The 22,645-nt window shown below is 43.5% G+C and overlaps 1 protein-coding gene across 1 annotated transcript in view; it reads right to left on the reverse strand.

Annotated features, from left to right (window-relative positions):
• Positions 1-22,645, reverse strand: part of LOC307044213 (uncharacterized protein) — a 305,770-nt gene that overhangs the window by 276,519 nt on the left and 6,606 nt on the right. The window contains exon 10 of the mRNA XM_079689294.1: positions 22,347-22,520. Within this exon, the coding sequence (XP_079545420.1) occupies positions 22,347-22,520 (174 nt within the window). The remainder of the gene's footprint in view (positions 1-22,346; positions 22,521-22,645) is intronic.

The following is a 22,645-nucleotide window of genomic DNA, read 5'->3' on the forward strand; positions in this document are numbered from 1 at the left end:
AATGTTAATGGAGCTAGACGGCAACATGCTCTCCAAGAAAGCCCAAGCGTTTAAAAACAAACTGTTTGAGTGAGCTGTTGCCATGGACCATTGTGCACTTTTACAGCATTCATCCTGGACTTTCATCGATACAACTGTCTTGCACTTCCTTTGCTCATGCTTTTTGCTGTATTGATTTGCATGTTTCAGAAATGTGGGTTTTTCTTGGGGTCATGTGTTTTCAAAATGTACCACTTGTCATGTGTTTCAGAATGTACTAATTGCACTACTTCAAAATGTCAGTTCTTGTTTTTATTTGTAATACTTTCTTTAGTGCATATGTGGTGAGAAACCAGGCCATTATTATACTGTCATGTATTCTTCCAAAGCAATGCCATTGCTTTTTTGTATTAAAGTGCCCTTTCATATTAGCAGGGTACTATTTAAATCATGGATTTGCAAGAACATTTCCTTTTTTCGGCTAGGCGTTGACATTTTCTGTTAATTGTTTACTATGAATGAGTTACACAAATAAGCCTTTCTTTGCCATTTGGCCCAATAAACCTTTCTTTTGGTCGGGAGAATAGTTTCCTGCTTGCTGTGTTCTAACACAATAATGTATATGTACATGCATCACAAACTTTTTCTATTTCTTCTATTTCTTTATTTTCAATGTATGTGTTAATTCTCCTGGGGCTGCATGATGGAAAAACCAAAAGCTCATCTGGATGTGTGGTGGTTGTTAATATTGTTTTATTTTTTGAGAAAAATACATGAATGTTGTTCAAAGAAATGTGTTTGTCTTTATTGACTATTTGTTTTAAAATGTTATGATAAATGCTGTAGATATAAGAGATTAGGATGGATCCTGTAGAAGAATGTACGACATGCCTCTATTCACATGAAATAAATAATCTTATGTACCCCTTGAGCACTAGGTAGATTAAACAGAAAACTATAGCATGGAGTTTAAACAAAACATTCATGTTGCTTCAACAGGTACAAATGAAATATACTGAGTATATTAAAAGCCTATAATGAACATAAAAAGTAATGTTGGTTAAACATAGGGTAAATGAATATACCTGTATTAAAGGAAATATTCAAATGAACATAACAATTTCATGTTTCTTTGACATAACATAGTTGTGTGTCTTTAACATAATGGAATAGTTTTGAGTACACATGTTTTTAATGTGTGCAACCGGTTTCCATATTAAAATCATGTTAATCCAACGGCCTTTTTTTTCAATGCAGTGGTCAACTTTGATGAAACTGAAAGTAAAGATGCCAATGAACCAGATTCAGCCTTTGCTGCCGCCAGTGAGAGCTCAGATGAAGATGACCAGATGGAGCCTGAACCTCTGTCAGATTTGGATCATCCCTCTCTCCCCCCTCACAGAAGGTGCATGGCTCACACCTTGAATCTAGTGGCCAAAGATACAGAACTGAAAAATGCTACAAAGCAATGTCGAGGGCTGTTTTTGCAAAAGCATCTGCTCTGTGGAACAAGGTTAAGCGGAGTTCAAAGGCTTCTGATACTGTGGAGGAAAAGCTTGGGATTAGCTTTGTTGCGCCAAATGACACAAGATGGAACTCTGTATTTCTTTTTCATGGAGCGACTGTCTCGCATTGCAACACTAACTACCAAGGCAGAAATGAATGTGGATGAGGTCACCTCTGCAAATGATGCCACTCCCCTACATGACAAGCTGCTCCTGCACGATGTGAGTGATGAGTTTGGCTTTCGTCGATTCTCACCAGATGAAGTCAACTTCATACACAAGTTTGTGGATGTGATGAGGCCTTTGGCACTTGCACTAAACATCCTCCAAGCAGAGAAGAACATCTTTCTTGGGTACCTGGCTCCAACCATTGTGCAACTGCAATGTCATATGAATGACCTGTTGGATGAGAGCACAAAACCCACTGCTGCAGAGGGTCTCATTACATGCCGTCCCCTCATAAAGAGCATCTTGCAGTCACTGAGCACAAGGCTGGCAGGTCTTCTGGAGAAGAGGGAGCACATACTGTCCGCTATACTGGTGCCAAGATTCAAGCTTGACTGGGTCCAAGATGAGGAGAAACATGTGCAGTACAGATTGATGCTGAAAAGAGAATTGCAAAGCAACTCTGATGACTCGGATGCAAGAGACTCAGGTCAAACCCAGTCCAGTGGCGAAAGTAACAAGAAAGATCCTGCAGCTTCATTCTTCAGATTTAACAGAAACCCTCAGGTTCCTCAAAAATCTGAAGTGGACACGTATTTGGATGCCCCAACCACAGATGGGTTTGATGAGTACATGCAGTTTCCAAAACTCAAAAGGCTGTTCATAAAACACAGCACTGCCCTCAAGCGCTCCGGTAGAGAGGCTCTTCAGCATCGGTGGTCAAATATTCAGGTAGCGATGAGCTGTGATTATATTCCTCATCTAATTATTTCAGTAATTGCCATTTGCCTCAGTACACAATTCCTTTAATACAGATTACTGTTACAATGTTTGCCACAATAATCATGATGTTAAAATGCCTTCTCTTCTTCTTCTTTCTTCTTCTTCTTGCATCTCATTCCGGCCCAGGAGAAACCGGCTGGGAGATGACAACTTTGAGAAGCAGCTGATCTTGAATGCCAACAAAAATATTTGAAGGTAGATATATTATTGTTGTGACCTGTTTTTTGGGCTATAGAAGTACAATGTATTGCTAATGGAGATGAGTATATTGGTGTGCAGAGGTGAGCTGCATGAAAATAACAGTCAGAGCATATCTTGTTTTTGTTTTTACAGGAAGCAAGAAACAGCAGATCCACCAGGGAGAGACCAGACCACTTTGACCGAAACAGCAGATCCACCAGGGAGAGACCAGACCACTGTGAGCGAAACAGCAGATCCACCAGGGAGTGACCAGACCACTGTGACCGAAACAGCAGATCCACCAGGGAGTGACCAGACCACTGTGACCGAAACAGCAGATCCACCAGGGAGAGACCAGACCACTGTGACCGAAACAGCAGATCCACCAGGGAGAGACCAGACCACTGTGACCGAAGCAGCAGATCCACCAGGGAGTGACCAGACCACTGCGACCGAAACAGCAGATCCACCAGGGAGTGACCAGACCACTGTGACCGAAGCAGCAGATCCACCAGGGAGTGACCAGAACACTGTGACCGAAACAGCAGATCCACCAGGGAGTGACCAGACCACTGTGACCGAAACAGCAGATCCACCAGGGAGTGACCAGACCACTTTGACCGAAACAGCAGATCCACCAGGGAGAGACCAGACCACTGTGACCGAAACAGCAGATCCACCAGGGAGTGACCAGACCACTTTGACCGAAACAGAAGATCCACCAGGGAGAGACCAGACCACTGTGACCGAAACAGCAGATCCACCAGGGAGAGACCAGACCACTGTGACCGAAACAGCAGATCCACCAGGATTGACCAGACCACTGTGACCAAAACAGCAGATCCACCAGGGAGTGACCAGACCACTTTGACCGAAACAGAAGATCCACCAGGGAGTTAGCAGACCACTGTGACCAAAACAGCAGATCCACCAGGGAGTGACCAGACCACTTTGACCGAAACAGAAGATCCACCAGGGAGAGACCAGACCACTGTGACCGAAACAGCAGATCCACCAGGGAGTGACCAGACCACTTTGACCGAAACAGAAGATCCACCAGGGAGAGACCAGACCACTGTGACCGAAACAGCAGATCCACCAGGGAGTGACCAGACCACTGTGACCGAAACAGCAGATCCACCAGGGAGAGACCAGACCACTGTGACCGAAACAACAGATCCACCAGGGAGAGACCAGACCACTTTGACCGAAACAGAAGATCCACCAGGGAGAGACCAGACCACTGTGACCGAAACAGCAGATCCACCAGGGAGTGACCAGACCACTTTGACCGAAACAGAAGATCCACCAGGGAGAGACCAGACCACTGTGACCGAAACAGCAGATCCACCAGGGAGTGACCAGACCACTGTGACCGAAACAGCAGATCCACCAGGGAGTGACCAGACCACTGTGACCGAAACAGCAGATCCACCAGGGAGAGACCAGACCACTGTGACCGAAACAGCAGATCCACCAAGGAGAGACCAGACCACTGTGACCGAAACAGCAGATCCACCAGGGAGTGACCAGACCACTGTGACCGAAACAGCAGATCCACCAGGGAGAGACCAGACCACTGTGACCGAAACAGCAGATCCACCAGGGAGAGACCAGACCACTTTGACCAGTGACAGAGGATCTTCATTCAGATAAGGCCTTTTCAGGATGGACAGAAAGTAACAATCTCCTTGCCCCTGCACACTTTTGGACTCTTTTCTTTATTTTCACAAATTATTATATGTGATTTAGTTATTTTAGTTATTTATTTGAACTGTAACCAGTGGTGACAGATCTTCACTCAGTATTTTCACTCACACTGGACAGAAAGTAATAGCAGTACTGTCCATGGGCCTTGGACTCTGACTGACTCTTTAAGTTATTGGGGTTTTTTTACCTATTTTTTTTTACCTTTTTTGCCTCATTCATTTGGGCTGAATATTGCACCCAAGTTATGACCCAAGTTATAGAACTTTTTGTTCTTTGGGCAAACAAGTCAGGGAAAAAAAAGAATGCGACTGACTTAATGAAAAGAGAATTAATGTTTAAATGTTTTGCACTTTGAGTATTGAACTTTGAGGTACGACCTTAGTTTCATACCTCAGCCTGGTTCCTACCTCGTGTTGTGTTAGTACAGAGTTATGTCGGCACATGTTTATATGTTATATGTTTGCACAATGACTACTTTCACTTTTGGTACTTTAAGTATATTTAGATTATTATACTTAATAAAGACCATTCAAGAAGCATGTTTTTCCTCATGTTTTTGAAAATATAATGTAGAGATGAAAGCTGCAGCTGCTACTAGTGTGGACTGAATGGGCGGCAGCAAAGCTTTATGGAAATGCCAGTATTCTGATTGCTGTCTGTGGTTCTATATGGGTTATGGCAATCATTTTGACAAATAATAGCTCGCAGCAACGTATTGAAAAAATAACTATAAACTATAAATTAGTTCATTTTTGAAACCATGAACTTTAGTTCAACATTTTGAATTATGAACTATGAACTGAACTAGTTCATTTTAAAATGTGTGAACTGTGAACTGAACTAGTTCATGTAGAAAGTGAACTTTCCCAACACTGCTCTCATTGCTCTGTGGTCTTCAGGACGGTTTGAAGACTTCAGGAATATCCTTCATGTGGATTATTCTTGGCCTTTCTGTGCAGATCACTTCTATTGGACGGACTCTGAAGAGCTCAGAAAGCCTTAAAATCTTCCTCTGTTTCAGAGGTTCATACATTTTAAACAGCCAACAGGAAACTGTGTTTGGAGTTCAGAGCAGAAGATTTGGAGGGTAAAAAATAAAGATGAAGAAAATAAATGTTTTTTTTTTTTTAAACGAACAATAAATTGATGTTCTGTATTATTTTAGGTCCTTTAATAAAGGAACACACTAGTAGTTTGTGATTGGACAGAGAAGAGTCTGTGAGGACCAATCAGAGCAGAGGAAGCTCCACCAGATGGAGCTGATGCAGGATTTCACTGCTGCACCTTGACTCAGGTGTTGTACTTCAGTTCAGCTTTTAGTTACTTTAGTTCACTTCATTACCTGCTACTTTATTCTTCTACCATTCTACATCTTAGAAGCAAGTATTCTACTTTTTCTGCAGTACATTTAAGTGATAACTTACGTTAAGAACATGTTGTGTAAACGTTTCAGATCTAGATTAATAACACTAAATATAATCACCAAATTGTCCTGCCTTAACTATATATTCAAATATGATTCCTTGGTGGAATTCACGAGGCACAATGTACTGTATATGACCTTTATTTAAAAAAGAAAAAGCTCCTCCTTTACCAGCTGTTACATTAAAGTGAACAGACTTATTATTATTAAATAATGTGAAACATATTATCATGAACTGGTGCAGAATGAGTACTTTTGCACTTTAAGTATATTTTGATGTTTAAACTTGTACTTTAGTGAAGTGTTGAATAGAGGACCTGAAACAGATTATTATCACTCTGTGGTTTCACTAATGTTTCTGAAACTAAAGATCTGAGTCCTTCGTCCTCCTCTGTGAGAAACCAGAAACCAGCTGCAGTTCCTCAGAGTGACCACTGGAGGTCCTCCTTCTCCTCCTCCTCCTCCTCCTCCTCCTCCTCCTCCTCCTCCTCCTCCAACACCTTTAGCTTTTATTTTTGGCCCATATTTGAGCTTCCTGACTGAATTGAACACACCTTTTCTTTTCGTTTGTTGACGTGTTTGGACTTGAGTTATTTTTTTTTAAAGTGAAGACTAAGAAACAAAATGGCTTCCGTCCTGCTCAGCTGGTGTTTAACACAGAACACCTGAAGAGAAGACAACAACAGAGAAAGAGTCCCTCACAGTTTCATCAGAAACTAAAACCTTAATGTGCTCTGTGAAAACAGAAAACTTAGAAATATGTTAAAAGTCTGTCAGCAAAAGTAGTGAAACAGTTCCCGTTGAATGACAGTTTATATAATATATTCTAATGCCATCAGATACAGATATTGGCTGTAAGTACATGTTGTAACTTTACAGTCTAGTACAAGTACACTTCTTCATTATCAGGACACATGTAACAAGGTGAGAATACTGCATTAAGACGTTTGAGTTTCACTGTTTAGACTTTAGATCAGAGTTCCTGAGGGGGGGCCAGGAGGGCGTGTTGATCGACCAATGAAACGCAGCCAGAGTCTCTCAGGTGTTTCAGGAGCAAAGGCCCAGGTGAGCTCTCTGATGGCTGCTGGGTCCTAGTGCACTCCAATTGCCTTCCCCTCCACATCAGTAGCCCTCCTGACAGACTGACCCCCATCAGCCTGAACTCCTCTTCCTCCTCACAGGGAAATCTTTCCTGTGTCTGTGTGTGTGTGTGTGTGTGTGTGTGTGTGTGTGTGTGTGTGTGTGTGTGTGTGTGTGTTTGTGTGTGTGTGTGTGTGTGTGTGTGTGTGTGTGTGTGTGTGTGTGTGTGTGTGTGTGTGTGTGTGTGTGTGTGTGTGTGTATGTGAGAGAGAGAGAGAGTGTGTGTGTGTGTGTGTCCTCACCTCACTTTTTACAGTTAGCAGTCAGACTGGTTAGACTGAGTCTCAGTCTGTGCTGCGTTCACAGGATCAAATGCTTTTGTGAATAGAATTATTGGGAAGGGATCTTTAACAGAGTTTTCTGGTACTCTAACCTGCAGTGCGTTTGATCAAAACAGGAAGTCATTACTTTTTTGCAATTTTGCAGAATAATGTCCGATTGGACTCTTTGCAGCCTCTGTTGTGTAGAGTTCTGCTTCCTGGACACAGCTTGAATAAATACGTTCATTAAAACAACACAAAGTGATCTCTTCACTGCTCTTTGGTGATCTGGTTTTTCATTTGTAGAGTAACCGCAGCTGTCAGATAAGTGTAGTCCAGTAAAAAGTACAATATGTACCTCTGAGATGAGTACAGGTATCTCACTCTCATTTCTGGTGTAACATCCTCTCGACCGCCCTTCCAACGTGTGTTATCTCCACCATCTCACCCACATTTCCGTTCCTATTGCCTCACACCAAAGTTCGCTTTGTCATGCTGGGGATTGTCAAATTTCTGACTCGTAAGGCCCGGACACACCAAGCTGACACCAAAGAACTGACACAGACGGACCCCCGACTGTTGTGTCTCCTCTCGTCTCCTCGTCTTGGCCATGTGTCGCACTGGAACACACCGCAAAGACTTCAGACGGCCAAGAAGCACGTACGAACTGCGCATGCGTTAGTGGCAATAACTCTCCTCACCAGCAGGCGGCGGTAGTGTGTATTCGTCATTCAAAAGACGCAACAACCGGAAGACAGACTGCGTTATAACCGAGAGAAGAAGAACAGACTGCGTGATATAAACAAATAGCGTGTTCCATTATCACTCTACAGCGAGAAGCTCACGGGGCTTTCCCCAACCTGTGAGGAGAGCTGGAGGGAAATGAAATCTTAATAGTTTGTTTGGGTAGCTCACTTCCGTTTCGCCTCTCATTCGCTGATTCGCTAAGCTGAACAGCCAATCAGAGTGATTTCTTTTGCCGACAGCCTTTGGCCGACTGCCGGTTTTCGGCCGAAAAGGTGTCGGCACGGCTGAAAAGACACGACGGTGCGGGACACACCAATCTGAGTAGGGCGTGTCGACGCTCATCGTCGGCCTGACGCCCAACGACGCCGATAATCGGCTTGGTGTGTCCCCGGCCTTTAGAATCCATTAACCCCTTGAGACACACCATCCGGACAGATTGCAGTCAAATTTTTACCGGGTGGGGTTTTTACCTAAATTAGCGTTAGGGTTACGGCTAAAAGGGGAATTGGCAGCTGATACTCTGCTTTAGTTTTTTTGGTTTATTTTCATACAAAGCCTTTGACCCAACAATGATGGATCCAGAAACACACATTTCCAGTGTTTTACCTGCTATAGATGGTATGTTCCCATGCTCACTTTATGCTTACGACCATACCCTACCATACCAATACTTAGATGGGACACCTCGGTATTCCCAGTGCTGCAGTCGTTGAATGAAGTGGTTTTGGTGGCACTATCCAGTATAACAGGGGAGTTTTGAATAAGGACGCTGCATATTGGTTTGTTCTGATAGAAATAAGGTTGAAGCTCGTTGTGCCAAAATACGCCACTATTTCAACACGTTCTAAGTAAAAACGGGGTTTTTCCGCTCGTTATAGTATGGTAGTTTAAACACACTTTACATAGGAATGGAACATTGTTCTTCAGATTGGTAGACATCCATTTACCCCTTGAGATAAACAAATCATTTCTAATGTTTCGTTGTATTAGGTATTAGGAGTAAAAGTACTGCTAAGTTTTTCTTGTGTACTTTTATTTCTGATCTACAAAGTCTATTGTGTCACTTATTCTGTTAGTACAATCTGTTTTTTTGTGTTGTATTTGTTTATTCCTGAACACAATTAATCAGTTGTACTAAGTCTGTGTTCTTATTATTTCTGTATCATAGTTTAAATTAAGTTTTTATTTGTTTTGTCATAATTTCTCGTAGGATCTTTGCATTTGTCTTTTATTCTTGTTCACGGAATTTCTCTGAAACCATACCTTTCACAATTTAACTTTTTCTATTTGTTATAGTCTTTTATCAATGCATTTGTTTTGTTCCATTCTGTTTTAGTGGTGCTTATTCGCAACATAATGCTATAAAAATACGTATTTGGTTTGTATACATGGAATGTAATGAAGTATTTTCGATAATGAGATATATATAAAGTCTTGCCCGATCTCGTATATCTCAGAAGCTGAGCAGGGTCGGGCAGAGACATTGTTTTGCACATTTATGACCCTGAAGGTCGCCCAGAGGTCTGAGTATTGGTTCTTGATGTGGGGGGCCAGGGTTCATCACTCAAGTGTATTTAGTCTTGGCTCAAATTGGTTTTATTCCATCTAGCCTCCTTGCAATCTATGGAGGACAGAACATGACATAGGTAAGAATAAATAAATACATGTTTGAATAAATACAGGAACACTAATATAAATAACTGGAAATAGATACAGAAATAAAAATAATACAGTAATAAATAAATAAATACTTTAACTAAAAAGAAAATGATGTAAAAAATAAATAAGTATAGATTGAGAACAAACAGGACACACATTATTATATATCTTTAATGTATTTCTACATTTATGTTCACTTACATTCATTTATTAAAACATTTCTGTAAGCTAACGAGGTATGGGGATTTGGGAACTACGGACGGAGGAAACTGTTAAACAACGATGATGTTTCCCCTGATTTATACAGTACACTTGCTTATGGGACATTTACGGAATTACAACAGCAGAAGTATAGTGCAGATGTTTATTAAATATATCAAAGTAGGCACACGTTATTAATAATAAAAAACACAATAAGTAAAAACAAATAGCAATTACACCACGGTTAAAACAAACCAAATAGCTGTATCTTTTTTAAACAAGGTGACGATGCAAAGTAGCTGGTACTGTTTACAGATCCTAAATAAATTGACAGAAAAATAAAGTTTTAATTGCACAACATTTTTAAACCTATCAGTGAATTCGAACCGTTCATTTGAATCATTTGACCATTTATGTGAACATGAACTGGAAGCACTTTACTGAACAGCAGAGGGGTTATTGATGATAAAAAAAACTCAAATATAAACAGTAGAAGTGTGGGAAGGGAATTATTGAATACTTTTGTATTGTGGTGACTCTAGTTAACCATAATTCACTTTTGGGTCACAGTTCCTACACGGACCTTGTTTAGTGTAACACCGTAGATTTAGGTTGCCAAGCTAGAGCTGGCAAGGCACTCTAACTTGACTCTCATCACTGAGTACATGTCTGATATCACTATTGCTTAATGGAAAATAAAGGGTGGAATTCCATCTTAAATACTCCGCCTCCGACTCCTTCTTACCGGCACTACACTGGTGACCCTGCATTTTTCGAAATAGTTTCCGAAAATTTTTTGAACATCGGCGCCGAGTCGGCGAAGGGATACCGGTGAGTGCTTCTACCATGCACGTTTCGGGACGATGGCAAAGAGTTGCATCGCTCCATGCAGCTACAAGCCTCCGGGAAACGGGGGTGCCGACGCTCATTAGTGGCTCTGAGTGTCGGCGGCACGGGCAGGCTCCTTTTCGTCAAAGACAGTGTTTCAGGGAACCTGTTTCTGTGCGACACGGGTGCGCAGCGGAGTGTGGCTCCCGCGTCGAGAGAAGACATCACTCGAGGCGGGCACGCCAACGGCTAAGAACGGCTAAAGGCAGGCCCATTCGCATGTACGGATTAAGGCTTATGTGTTTGTGCATCGGCGGACAGCGTTTCAGCTGGGAGTTTGTAACAGCGGACATTTATTTTCCTCTTCTTGGGGCGGACTTTTTGAGTGCTCATGGGCTGTTGGTGGACATTAAAAATAAACGTTTAGTGGATGCCTTAACGTTTTCTTCTCTCGTGTGCACACTCGGCAGCGCAGCGTACGACGGGCTGTCGGGCTCGCTGTCGGGGGAGGAAATTTTTCTCAGACTTTTGGCCGAGTTTCCTGATCTGTCGCTGCCCACTTTCTCCGCGCTCACCACCAAACATGGCGTGGAGCACCACGTCACCACCGAGGGGCCTCCAGTCTACGCCAGGGCCCGACGGTTGAACCCTTCTAAGCTAGCCGTAGCGAGGGCGGAATTCGCAACCATGGAACGCCTGGGCATCGTCCGCCGCTCCAACAGCCCTTGGGCCTCTCCTCTGCACGTCGTGCCCAAGCCGAACGGCGGTTTCCGCCCGTGCAGGGATTACCGCCGACTCAACGATGCCACTACACCTGACCGCTACCCGGTGCCGCACATACAGGACTTTTCAGCTCATCTGGCCGGCACGAAGGTTTTCTCCAAGGTGGACCTGGTGCGTGGATACCACCAGGTGCCCATGCACCCCCTGGACATTTCCAAAACGGCAGTAATAACGCCTTTTGGGCTCTTTGAGTTCCTGCGGATGCCTTTTGGGCTCAAGAATGCCCCCCAGACGTTCCAGCGCCTGATGGATTCGGTGCTGCGGGACCTGCCGTTCGTGTTCGTGTACCTGGACGACATCCTCGTCGCCAGCGTTTCAGTGGAGGAGCACCTGTCTCACCTCCGGGCTCTTTTCACGCGGCTCAGCGAACATGGATTGATCATCAATCCTGCAAAGTGCCTGTTCGGGGTGTCTGACATTAACTTCCTCGGGCAACGCGTCACCAAGGACGGTGCAACACCCCTGCCGGCGAAGGTGGAGGCTGTTGCGGCTTTTCCTCGCCCGCTTATAGCCCGGTCGCTGCGTGAGTTCCTAGGGATGATGACTTTCTACCACCGTTTCATCCCCCGGGCCGCCCACATCATGCGGCCATTGTATGAGGCTCTGAAAGGCAAGACCCCCGTTCAGGCGATCGACTGGACAGCAGAGGCGGAAGTCGCTTTCACTGAAGTTAAAACCGCGCTGTCTCAAGCGGCTTTGCTGGCACACCCTTCATCCACGGCTCCCATCTCCATCACTACGGATGCTTCGGACTACGCAGCCGGCGCGGTGCACGAACAGTGGCTGGACGGACCTTGGCAGCCGCTCGCCTTTTTCAGCAGGCAGCGGACGCCGAGGGAACGCAAATACAGCGCTTTTGACCGGGAGCTCCTGGGTCTTTATTTGGCTGTGCGGCACTTCCGTTTTCTGTTGGAAGGCCGTGAGTTCACGGCGTTTGTAGACCACAAACCGCTCACCTTCGCCATATCAAAGGTGGCGGAGCCTTGGTCGGCACGTCAGCAGCGGCAGCTCTCCTACATTTCGGAGTTTACCACAGACATTAAACACGTGGCTGGCAAGTCGAACTTGGAGCCGTCCAGCTGGGCCTGGATTATGCTCGTATGGCGGCGGACCAGGTCACCGACTCCGGCGTCCAGAGTCTGAAGGCGGAGAGCGCTGGGCTGCGCCTGGAAGACGTGGTGTTCGACGACGCGGGCATCACCCTTCTGTGCGACGTCTCTACGGGCCTGTCACAACCGGTCGTCCCCGCCAACTGGAGGCGTCCTGTTTTCGAGGCGGTGCACGGCTTGTCTCACCCTGGCGTTAAACCTTCGGTGCGCTTGGTGGCCGCGAAGTTTGTCTGGCGTGGGCTGAAAAAGGATGTAAGAGCTTGGGCCGGGGGGTGCGTGGCTTGCCAACGCGCTAAGGTGCACCGCCACACGAAGGCCCCTTTGGAGCGGTTCCTAGTGCCAGAGAGGAGATTTGATCATGTTAACATCGACCTGGTAGGTCCGTTGCCGTCCTCTCAGGGTTTTTCCTACCTCCTCACCATGGTGGATAGGACGACCCGTTGGCCGGAGGCGGTTCCTCTTGTGTCGACTTCAGCCGCTGACTTGGCTAGGGCTTTTATTGCGACGTGGGTGTGTCATTTTGGCACCCCGTCAGACATTTCCTCGGACAGGGGCTCACAGTTCACTTCAGGGCTCTGGGACTTGGTTGCAGACAGTTTGGGGGTCAAACTGCACAGGACTACCGCTTACCACCCCCAGGCTAACCGCCTCTGTGAGCGCTTCCATTGCTCTATGAAGGCGGCGCTCAAGGCCGGCCTTACGGACGGTAACTGGGTCAACAAGCTGCCCTGGGTGATGTTGGGCCTGAGGACCTCGCCTGAGGACCTCGCCTAAGGAGGATCTGCAGTGCTCCACGGTGGAGATGGTTTACGGTCAACCCCTGAGAGTCCCAGGGGAATTCCTACCCAAGGCAGCAGTTCCTTGGTCTCCTAAGGCTCAACGGGTTTTCCTGCAAGATGCGGCGGAGGCTTTCGTTCCGGTTCCGACTTTTCAGCACGGCGCGCCGGGGTCTCAGGTGCCAGCAGAGCTACGCTTGGCTGGGCACGTTTTCATCCGCCACGACGCGCACAGGGGCCCTCTACAGCCCCCTTACGATGGGCCTTTCTCGGTTTTGGAGCAGGGGGACAAGCACCTGGTGGTCGACATGGGTGGCAAGGCGGAGACCGTCTCGGTGGACCGGGTGAAGGCTGCTCATTTAGACTTGGAGCAGCCGGTGGTGTTGGCCTGTCCGCCACGACGGGGTCGACCCCCGTCTTCGATTCCCGCTACAGGTTCGAGTCCTGTGGTCCCGGTTCCCACTTTGCCGGGAACCGCACGTTCAGGAGTTGTTTTGCCTGCCCCCATACTCAGGAGTAGAGGGGGTCGGCGTGTTGTTCCTCCCCGCCGCACGGACTTTGTTTATCTGTGAATTCTGGGGGGGCTTGTGTGGTGACTCTAGTTAACCATAATTCACTTTTGGGTCACAGTTCCTACACGGACCTTGTTTAGTGTAACACCGTAGATTTAGGTTGCCAAGCTAGAGCTAGCAAGGCACTCTAACTTGACTCTCATCACTGAGTACATGTCTGATATCACTATTGCTTAATGGAAAATAAAGAGTGGAAATCCTTCTTAAATACTCTGCCTCCGACTCCTTCTTACCGGCACTACAGTATCATCATTTTTTGGTGTTGCATTTTGTAGACGGTCCCTGCATTCAGATAGAAGTTAAGCAGCTCGGAGGATGGTGTGTATTGGCTTGTTTTGATAGAAAAGATCTGTCAATATCTTTCTAACTTAACCAACTAGGAAGACACTCATCATAACGCTAGTCTTATGAATGTAGACTGTGAGAGGGCTTTAAAGCCTGTCTCTACGACCTCTACCTGTCATCCCAATGATATTTCAAAACCTATAGCCCTTTCTCAATTCTCAACTCGACTCCTATCCTTGCGTCTTAGTCCCGCCCACAGGAGATGCGAGCGGAGGAGTGGAGGAGGGGAACCGAGGACAAACACCATGTAAACACCAGTCTTTAGTACATTAGAAGTTTATTATGTTACTGCCAACGTTAGGCAGAGGTTAAGATCTGTACAGTGGTTCCACTTCATGGGGGAGCAGACGTGTCCCCTATCCTTTTCTGTAGTTCTGGCCAGAGAGATTTTATTTGTATTCAGAGTCCAGTATGTGTTCGTCTCCCTGGCTCAGGGTTTGAGCTCTCATTCACACAGCAGCACTGGTTATGGGCTGCACTGTTTCTACTATATTCTATTTTATTTTATTTACTTGTACTGTTGTATCTGTGTTATTGTGTAGCTCTGATGGGGGAGCCTGTGACCTCAGATCTTCATTGTCATAACTACACGGTAGCTATGCACACGTGACAATGAAAACCTTGAATCTTGAATCTGCGCTAACCACTGAGCCACAAACTGGTTTCTGTCTCTTTCTGAAAGCAGCAGACAGAAAAGCTTTGTACACGACTGAGTGGCCAAAACACAACACATCTTTATTTTGAATGTATTTTATTATAATGATTGGTTTTTAAATAATATTTTGAAAAGTTTTTATGTAATGTTTTATCATATTTATTTATATTTTTGTCTTTTACACTTTAAAACGAAAAAAAAACTGTTTAATATTTTTTTGAAAGTCTTTCTATTTAAATATATTTAATTTGTATTTGTATCACTATCTTGTTTTATTTATTTTTAATTGTTTTAATTTGAGTGTTTATTATTATATTTTATTTTTGTATTATTATTTCTTACTATTATAATTGTGATTATTTTTTTATAGTATTTCTATTTCCTTTTTATTAATATTATTATTATTTATTTATCCGTCATACGGTTAAACTAAATCTCTCTCGCCAAAAAAAACTGCAAACAACAACAGAAAGACGTGTTGTTGTTCAAACTAACTGAAAGCTCAGAGAGCGCTCCAGAGGTTTTCTTTTCTTTAAATCTTATTTATTTTTCTGTATTTCCATGTGTTTGATTTCTATCTGTATTTGTGTGTGAAGTGATGTTTGTTGTACTTTCCTGAATCACAGTGAAGATATTGAATCTGAAGCAAAAGCATATTTTCAGAATCAGAATTCCTTTATTTGTCCCGAAAAGTGGAAATCTACATTATTACATCAAAAGATCTATAATGCAGATAAAGTGAAAAGAGTAGACTGTATATTCAAATATAACAAAGCAGGAAGACATTATTAACAATAAAGAAGAACAATAAGTAAAAATTAGGGCCGGGACTTTAACGCATTAATTAAGATTAATTAATTACACAAAAATTAACGCGTTAAAAAAATTAACGCATTTTAATCGCACTTATTTTTGTACCGCGGAACGTTTCTCACTGGATGAGTTTCAGGGGTACCGATTATACTGGAGCACCAACTAACGTTCATGACTTCAGACAACAACAAACCACAGTGAACAATAGTCAAACGTGAACGAAGAAGCTGATGAGACCGCTTTGGTTGGTCCCGTGGATGGGACATTTTGTTTTAAAAAACGGACGGATGGAAGCGTCGATAAGAGCACGGTTGTTTGCAAATTATGCAAAAAGGAATTTGCATATCACCGCAGCACATCAAGCCTCAAGTATCACCTCAATGCAAAACCTATAGCAGCTAGCGTGGAAGCTAGCGTGGACGTTAGCCCGACTCGGAGTACAAGGACCCACACCCAATTCGCGTTGATCAAACAGTGGCCTATGCAACAGAGAGATTTTATTTTTCATCAGGATATTGGAAGAATAGGAGGGATTGAGGTCAATCACTGGCACTTTTTTATTTGATTTTAAATGGTACACTTTATGTTGAACTATTTATTACGTTGTTGGTGCAACTGGCACTTTATGTTGAACTGTTTATTGTTTTGGCCAAGGTTATTGAGAGAGTTGGACTGAAATGTATTAGATTTTTTAAATCAACTGTTGGTAAATCAACAAAGTCTGTTCTGGCCTCTGAAGCAACAGAGAGATGTTTTCTAATAGACAGGGTTTCCAATGTTCTGAATGTACTTGAAAGTATTGTGTTATACTTAAAAAACAAAGTGTTATAGTTTACAGAAGGTCTACCTACCTATAGGCTACCTGAATCTCTGAAATGTACTATATTCCTAAATATGCTATTGCTACACTTTATGGCCAGTGTACCACCTTGAAAAAAATAAACAATGTTTTGTTGCTTAAGCTTATGTATTCAGTCATTATTCAATGGTATACAAAAATCCATGTGAAAAAAATTGCTTCTCACTGTTCTCAGGTCAAATATTTATATGTGATTAAAAATGCGATTAATTGCGATTAATTAATTACAAAGCCTCTAATTAATTAGATTAATTTTTTTAATCGAGTCCCGGCCCTAGTAAAAACACATAACAAGTACACCACGGTTAAAAACAAATAGATGGAAATATATTTTTTAAACAACGTTGGTCTAACATCAGCTGTGATCCTGAACAGACTGAACTCTCTGGGCAGCAGGGAGGAAGTCTCTGGAACAGGAGGAGACTCTTCCTCCTACAGAGGAACCAGAGACACTGAGGAACCAGACCTGAACCCAAAGCCAGCATAGAGAGGTTCAGTGAATCTGGTTCTGAAGGTGTGGAGGTGGATCAGTGTGTCAGAGGAGACTCTGTAGAAGGAGAGAGAGCCAGCAGGATGATCCAGATACACTGCTACTCTACCATAGGAGGAGGAGGAGGAGGAGATGTGTGTTACTCTGTTATTGTGATAGACAGAGTAACGACCATCAGAGCAGCTCAGACTCCAGGACTGATAATTCCTTCCAAACAAACCGTCATCACTGTTTCCTCTCCTCCTGATTCCTCTGTAAGTCGCTGATATATAAACCCCTCCTCTCCTCTCGACCTCCCAGTAACAGAGACCAGTCAGAGCTTCTCTACACATCAGCTGACACCAGGGGTCAAACCTCTCTGGATGATCAGGATATGGCTGCTCCTCCTCCACACATGTCACCTTCCTGTTGTCCTCAGACAGTTTGAGGTTCCTGTGTGCTGTGTTTGTGTTGAGTGAGAGTTCACAGGAATCTGAGGAGAGGAACAGAAGCAGTTATTCATCTATCAGCTGTTCATTTATTGACACTTTGATGATGAAGGTTACATTTGAAGATGGTGGCTGCTTTGTTTTCATGAATCAAATTAAATCACACTCACACTTCCTCGGACCGGGTCTCAACCATCGGACTCCAGCAGGCTCCATCCTGAAAGAAGGGGGGGGGGGGGGGGGGGGGGGGTCAGAGCAGCATGGAAACATGGACATTACATCACTCTCAAACTCAGAGCTTTGTTATTCTCCACAGATGAAGCTACATGTTCACAATATCATTTTAGATCAGTCGATAAATAAAGCTCATTAACTTCAATTATTATTTCTCAGAGAATAAGATGTAAGAGTTGATCAGTGTTCAGTTAGTGTTCCCTCAGCATCTGCTAGCAGCAGTCAATGAGTGTTTCTCTTACCTGGAATCTGAAGAGGAAAATAAATGAACTTTATTTAAAAGCATCTTTCATGCAACGCACTTTGGGTTTGCTTTGAGCAATGAAAGGTGCTTTGACCATACCATTTATTATTATTATTATTATTATGATGAATTCACAGGACATCTGATAGTTCATCATTGTGTTTAAAAGAGGGAGGGGCCATTTAGTGCTTTAAAAATAGGAGAAGCACTTCAGAATCAATTCAGATACAGGAGCCAGTGCAGATGGTGTCCATCAGGAGTGGGATGATCTCTGCTGGGTTTAGGTTGTTGGATGGATTTTGACTCTATTGCCAAAATGATAAAAGCAGTTTTTGGTCAGCAAATTAAAATGAGCATTAAAATGGAGATCAGAATCTAAAATGATCAAGATGTATTTCTTGTTGTCGTGTCTTCTCTGTAAACACAGAGCTGCTGCCTGAGTCTTATCCCGTGTCTTTAGTTCCCTTCAATGTTTTTGTCTTGGCATACACACAGTGGAGGAAATACGTATTTGATCCCTGCAGACTTTGTAAGTTCACCAACAAAGAAATGACCAGTCTGTCATTTGAATGGTAGGTTTATATAAACAGTGAGAGAAAGAATATCAATAAGGAAATCCAGAAATGTACATTATACAGATGTAGCGATTCATTTCAGACAGTTTGAAACGCGAGGGCCGTGATTGGTACGTGATCTGCCCTCGCTCAAGGGAAAACCTCCAGTTTGACTTGAGACCGCCCCCGTGATAGATAAATGTAATTATAATGAAGCCAGCTGCAATGGATCATTGATCCACCAGGGGGTGCAGTGGGGTTCCACACTGGAGCTCATGTGAAATAAAGTCAGATACAGTACGCTGGATGTACAGCGGAACTTTGTTAAGATCCATATGTCACGGATATCATACTACTGTGCTAAATAAGAGACATGTAATCATTTACAAAACATCACCACGTTGTTATTTAACAAAATAATGTTTTTTATTCGAAAAAAAAGAACGGGAGGAAATGCAGCCCGGCTCTCAATTTTTAATCCTAATTTAATCATCATCTTCACCACGATCATTTATGTTTATGTTCGCCGAATTGACATGAAATCACTGACACATATGAATATACTGTATTCAACTTCATTAAAACGTTATTAACGTGCCTAAACTCAGTAATTCACTAAAAATATTTATATTTTAATGGAGCCTCGTCGGTCGATCAGGATCCCAAAGTGTAGCGGAGGGATCCTCATCTGGATGAAGGGTGCTATTTTCCCCATGAGGAACAAGTCGCTGCAAATTATCCCTCTTATTACATGGCCACATTCTCAACAAAGTAACGACATGACTCCCAATATTAATTGAAATGCTTTTATGGATTTAGAAAATGTTTTTATTGATTTAAAAAATAGTTGTATGTATTGATTTAAATTGACATGCATCCGCTAAGAAAAATAGTCCGTTGTTACCGTTTTTTAAACAGTCTGAATGAAACGGCAGCTCTCAGCTGTGTATTTACACAACCAATGGCCCATCAACCACAGCTCTCTCCCCCCCTCCCCCCCTGATCTTTCTTCTCCAGCAGCTAAATCTGTTTTTTAAATGAAATCTGACGGCAGGCAGTTAGCTCCGATCACCTATGATAAATGCGCCGCACTTAATTGCTGGCCATTCAGCCACAGACACTGTTCGAAATGGGGGGGAGCTAGGGGGAGCTCCCCTGAAGGCTGACTTTGAGATAAATAGGGGGAGCCCAAAACAATCGTGCATATTTGTGTCACACAGATTAGAAATGTTGAGTTTCTGTAAATAACAGTTCTTGAAATAAATAATAGTTATTGTTCATTACAGTTTCTGAATATTTGTTTTATATTTGTGAATATGTCTGGGTGTTGCCATCTGTACGTGGCGGCGATGCATTCTTACTTACGTTGCTATGGTTATGGCGGTGATGCCGGCGCGGTATTTGAAATGTTCATATTGATATTTTTTTAACTCTGGCTTTGTAATAAAAAATATGGCAAAACGAAAACAGCCAAGCGTCACAGCTTTTGGATTCACAAGCAAAGAAGCGAAGGAGTCTAAAAATCACAACGTGAACGGAAAACAACTTTTAGTTGGCCGGCTGTAAGCGGCGTTAGGGTCGAGCTTGACAGCTCCACACCGAGGGAGAGGCCTGCCGATGCGGAGCCTGAAGAGGCTTCAACAACGGCCACATCCGCTGGCATAGTGACACCGTCTGTATTAGTAGAAGAGTGTTTTTATAGCAATTGATCGCATCCGTGCCGCTGCGCCAGTCAACAGTGTGCGTGTGACATATTTAGTAGCGGGATGTGCTCTGAAAAATAGGGCTCCCCGAAAGCAAATGGGTAATTCGAACACTGACAGAGCTCCCTCTATACAAATCAAACTGTAGACGGTGTGAAAGCACCTATTGTTTTAAATAATGGTCAGAATGTGACCTGTGAGCCTTCTGAATTACCGTGGGACAGCACATTCTAAACTAAAATGTTCAATCAATAAAGTAACATCTTATCTTATCTTAAAAATATCTTCATATTAATAATAATAATAAATCATACAGTATGTGTCCGAAAGGGAGCAGGAGGAAGCAAACACAAAAATATACAAAACATATACTGCATATTAAAGCAAACGATTGTAAAGGTAAAAGTATGAGCATAACAAATAAAGAAGTGTAATGTAAACATTTACATGATGATTATTTAATATATAAAGACTATATATTATTGAATTACAAGATTAGATATACTTTAGTTGATCTAAAATATTAATGTGTTCAAATGCTCTTCAAAACACAACTGAAAGTCCATGAAACTTGTCTTTCTGTATTTGTGAATGAAGCGCCATCTCCTGGTTAAAACCTGAAATTGAAAATCTGGCAACGCCCTCTTGGAAAATAGTGGGAGGGCTTAACATTCCTCTATACTGGTCTTTGGCAGGCCGTAGGCAGGAAGCTGTAAGCTGGAGTCTGAAATGAAGTGCTACATCTGTATAAAAGATAAAAATGTATTTGCATTTAACTGAGTGAAATAAGTATTTGATCCCCTTGCAGAACATGTGTTAGGACTTGGTGGAGAAACCCTTGTTGGACACACAGAGGTCACACAGAGGTCAGACGCTTCTTGTAGTTGGTCTCCAGGTCTGTGCACATCTCAGGAAGGATGTTGGTCCACTCCTCTCTGAAGATCCAAATCCTTCAGGTGTTGAGGCTGATGCTTGGCATCTGGAAGCTTCAGCTCCCTCCACACATTTTCTATGGGATTAAGGTCCAGAGACTGGCTAGGACCCTCCATCACCTGAAGGTGCTTCTTCTTTAGCCTCTCCTGTGTTGCCTTGGCCGTATGTTCAGGGTCCTTGTCCTGCTGGAAGACCCCTCCATGACCCATGGTCAGTGTCCTGGCTGAGGGAAGGAGGCTATCGACCAAGATCTCACGGGACATGTCCCCGTCCATCCTCTCCTCGATGCAGGGAAGTCCTCCTGTCCCCTCAGCAGAGAAACAGCCCAAAGCAGAATGTCTCCACCTCCATGCCTGACGGATGGTGTTCTGGGGTTATAGTCAGCATCTCTCTTCCTCCAAACACGGCGTGTCGAGTTGAAGCCAAAGATCAACATTTTAGTCTCATCTGAGCTCATCCGCTTCTCCCAAGCCTTCTCTGAATCATTCAGATGTTCGTTGTCAAACTTCAGACGGCCTCTCGTGTTCTTCTTGAGCAGGGGGGCTTCAGGCACTGCAGCATTTGATCAACTATGGTGTAGTGTGTTACCAATAGGTTTCTTGGTGACTGTGGTCCCAGCTGCCTTGAGATCATTAACAAGTTCCTCCTGTGTAGTTCTTGGCTGATCCCTCACCTTTCTCATGATCATCAATACCCCACGGGGCCAGATCCTGTGTGGAGCCCAGACCGAGGGCCATTGATGCTCATTTTGTGTTTCTTCCATTTAGAAACACACACATTATTCTTCTGAATAATGGCACCAAGAGTTGTCTCCTTCTCACCAAGCTGCTTTCCGGTGGTCTTGTAGCCGATCCCAGCCTGGTGCAGGTCTACAGTCTCACCCTGAGGTCCTTAGACAGCTCTACAGTCTCGCCCATGGTGGAGAGATTGGAATCTGATTGATTGATTCTGTGGACAGGTGTCTTTTATACAGGTAACAAGTTGATTAGGAGTACTTTTTTAAAGGAAGATGAATTATTTGTCTGTGGGAGCCAGAATCCTTGTTTGTTGCAAAGGGATCAAATACTTATTTCACTCAGTTAAATGGAAATACATTTTTATCTTTTATATAATGTCAATTTCTGGATTTTCTTTTTGATATTCTTACTCTCAATGTTTATATAAACCTACCATTACAATGATAGACTGTTAATGTATTGTGTGGGCAAACTTAAAAAATCTGCAGGGGATCAAATACTTATTTCCTTCACTGTATATGTTTATAATACCTGAGAGTGTCCAGTCTCCAGAGAGGATCCTCCAGTCCAGCAGACAGCAGCTTCTCTCCTGAGTCTCCTGGATGATTGTAGCTCAGGTCCAGCTCTCTCAGATGGGAGGGGTTGGAGCTCAGAGCTGAAGCCAGAGAAACACAGCCTTCCTCTGAGACCAGACAGAATGACAGCCTGAACACACACACACACACACACACACACACACACACACACACACACACACACACACACACACACACACACACACACACACACACACACACACACACACACACACACACACACACACACACACA

This window comes from Notothenia rossii (genome assembly GCF_949606895.1).
Source record: "Notothenia rossii genome assembly, chromosome: 6".
Lineage (NCBI taxonomy): Eukaryota > Metazoa > Chordata > Actinopteri > Perciformes > Nototheniidae > Notothenia > Notothenia rossii.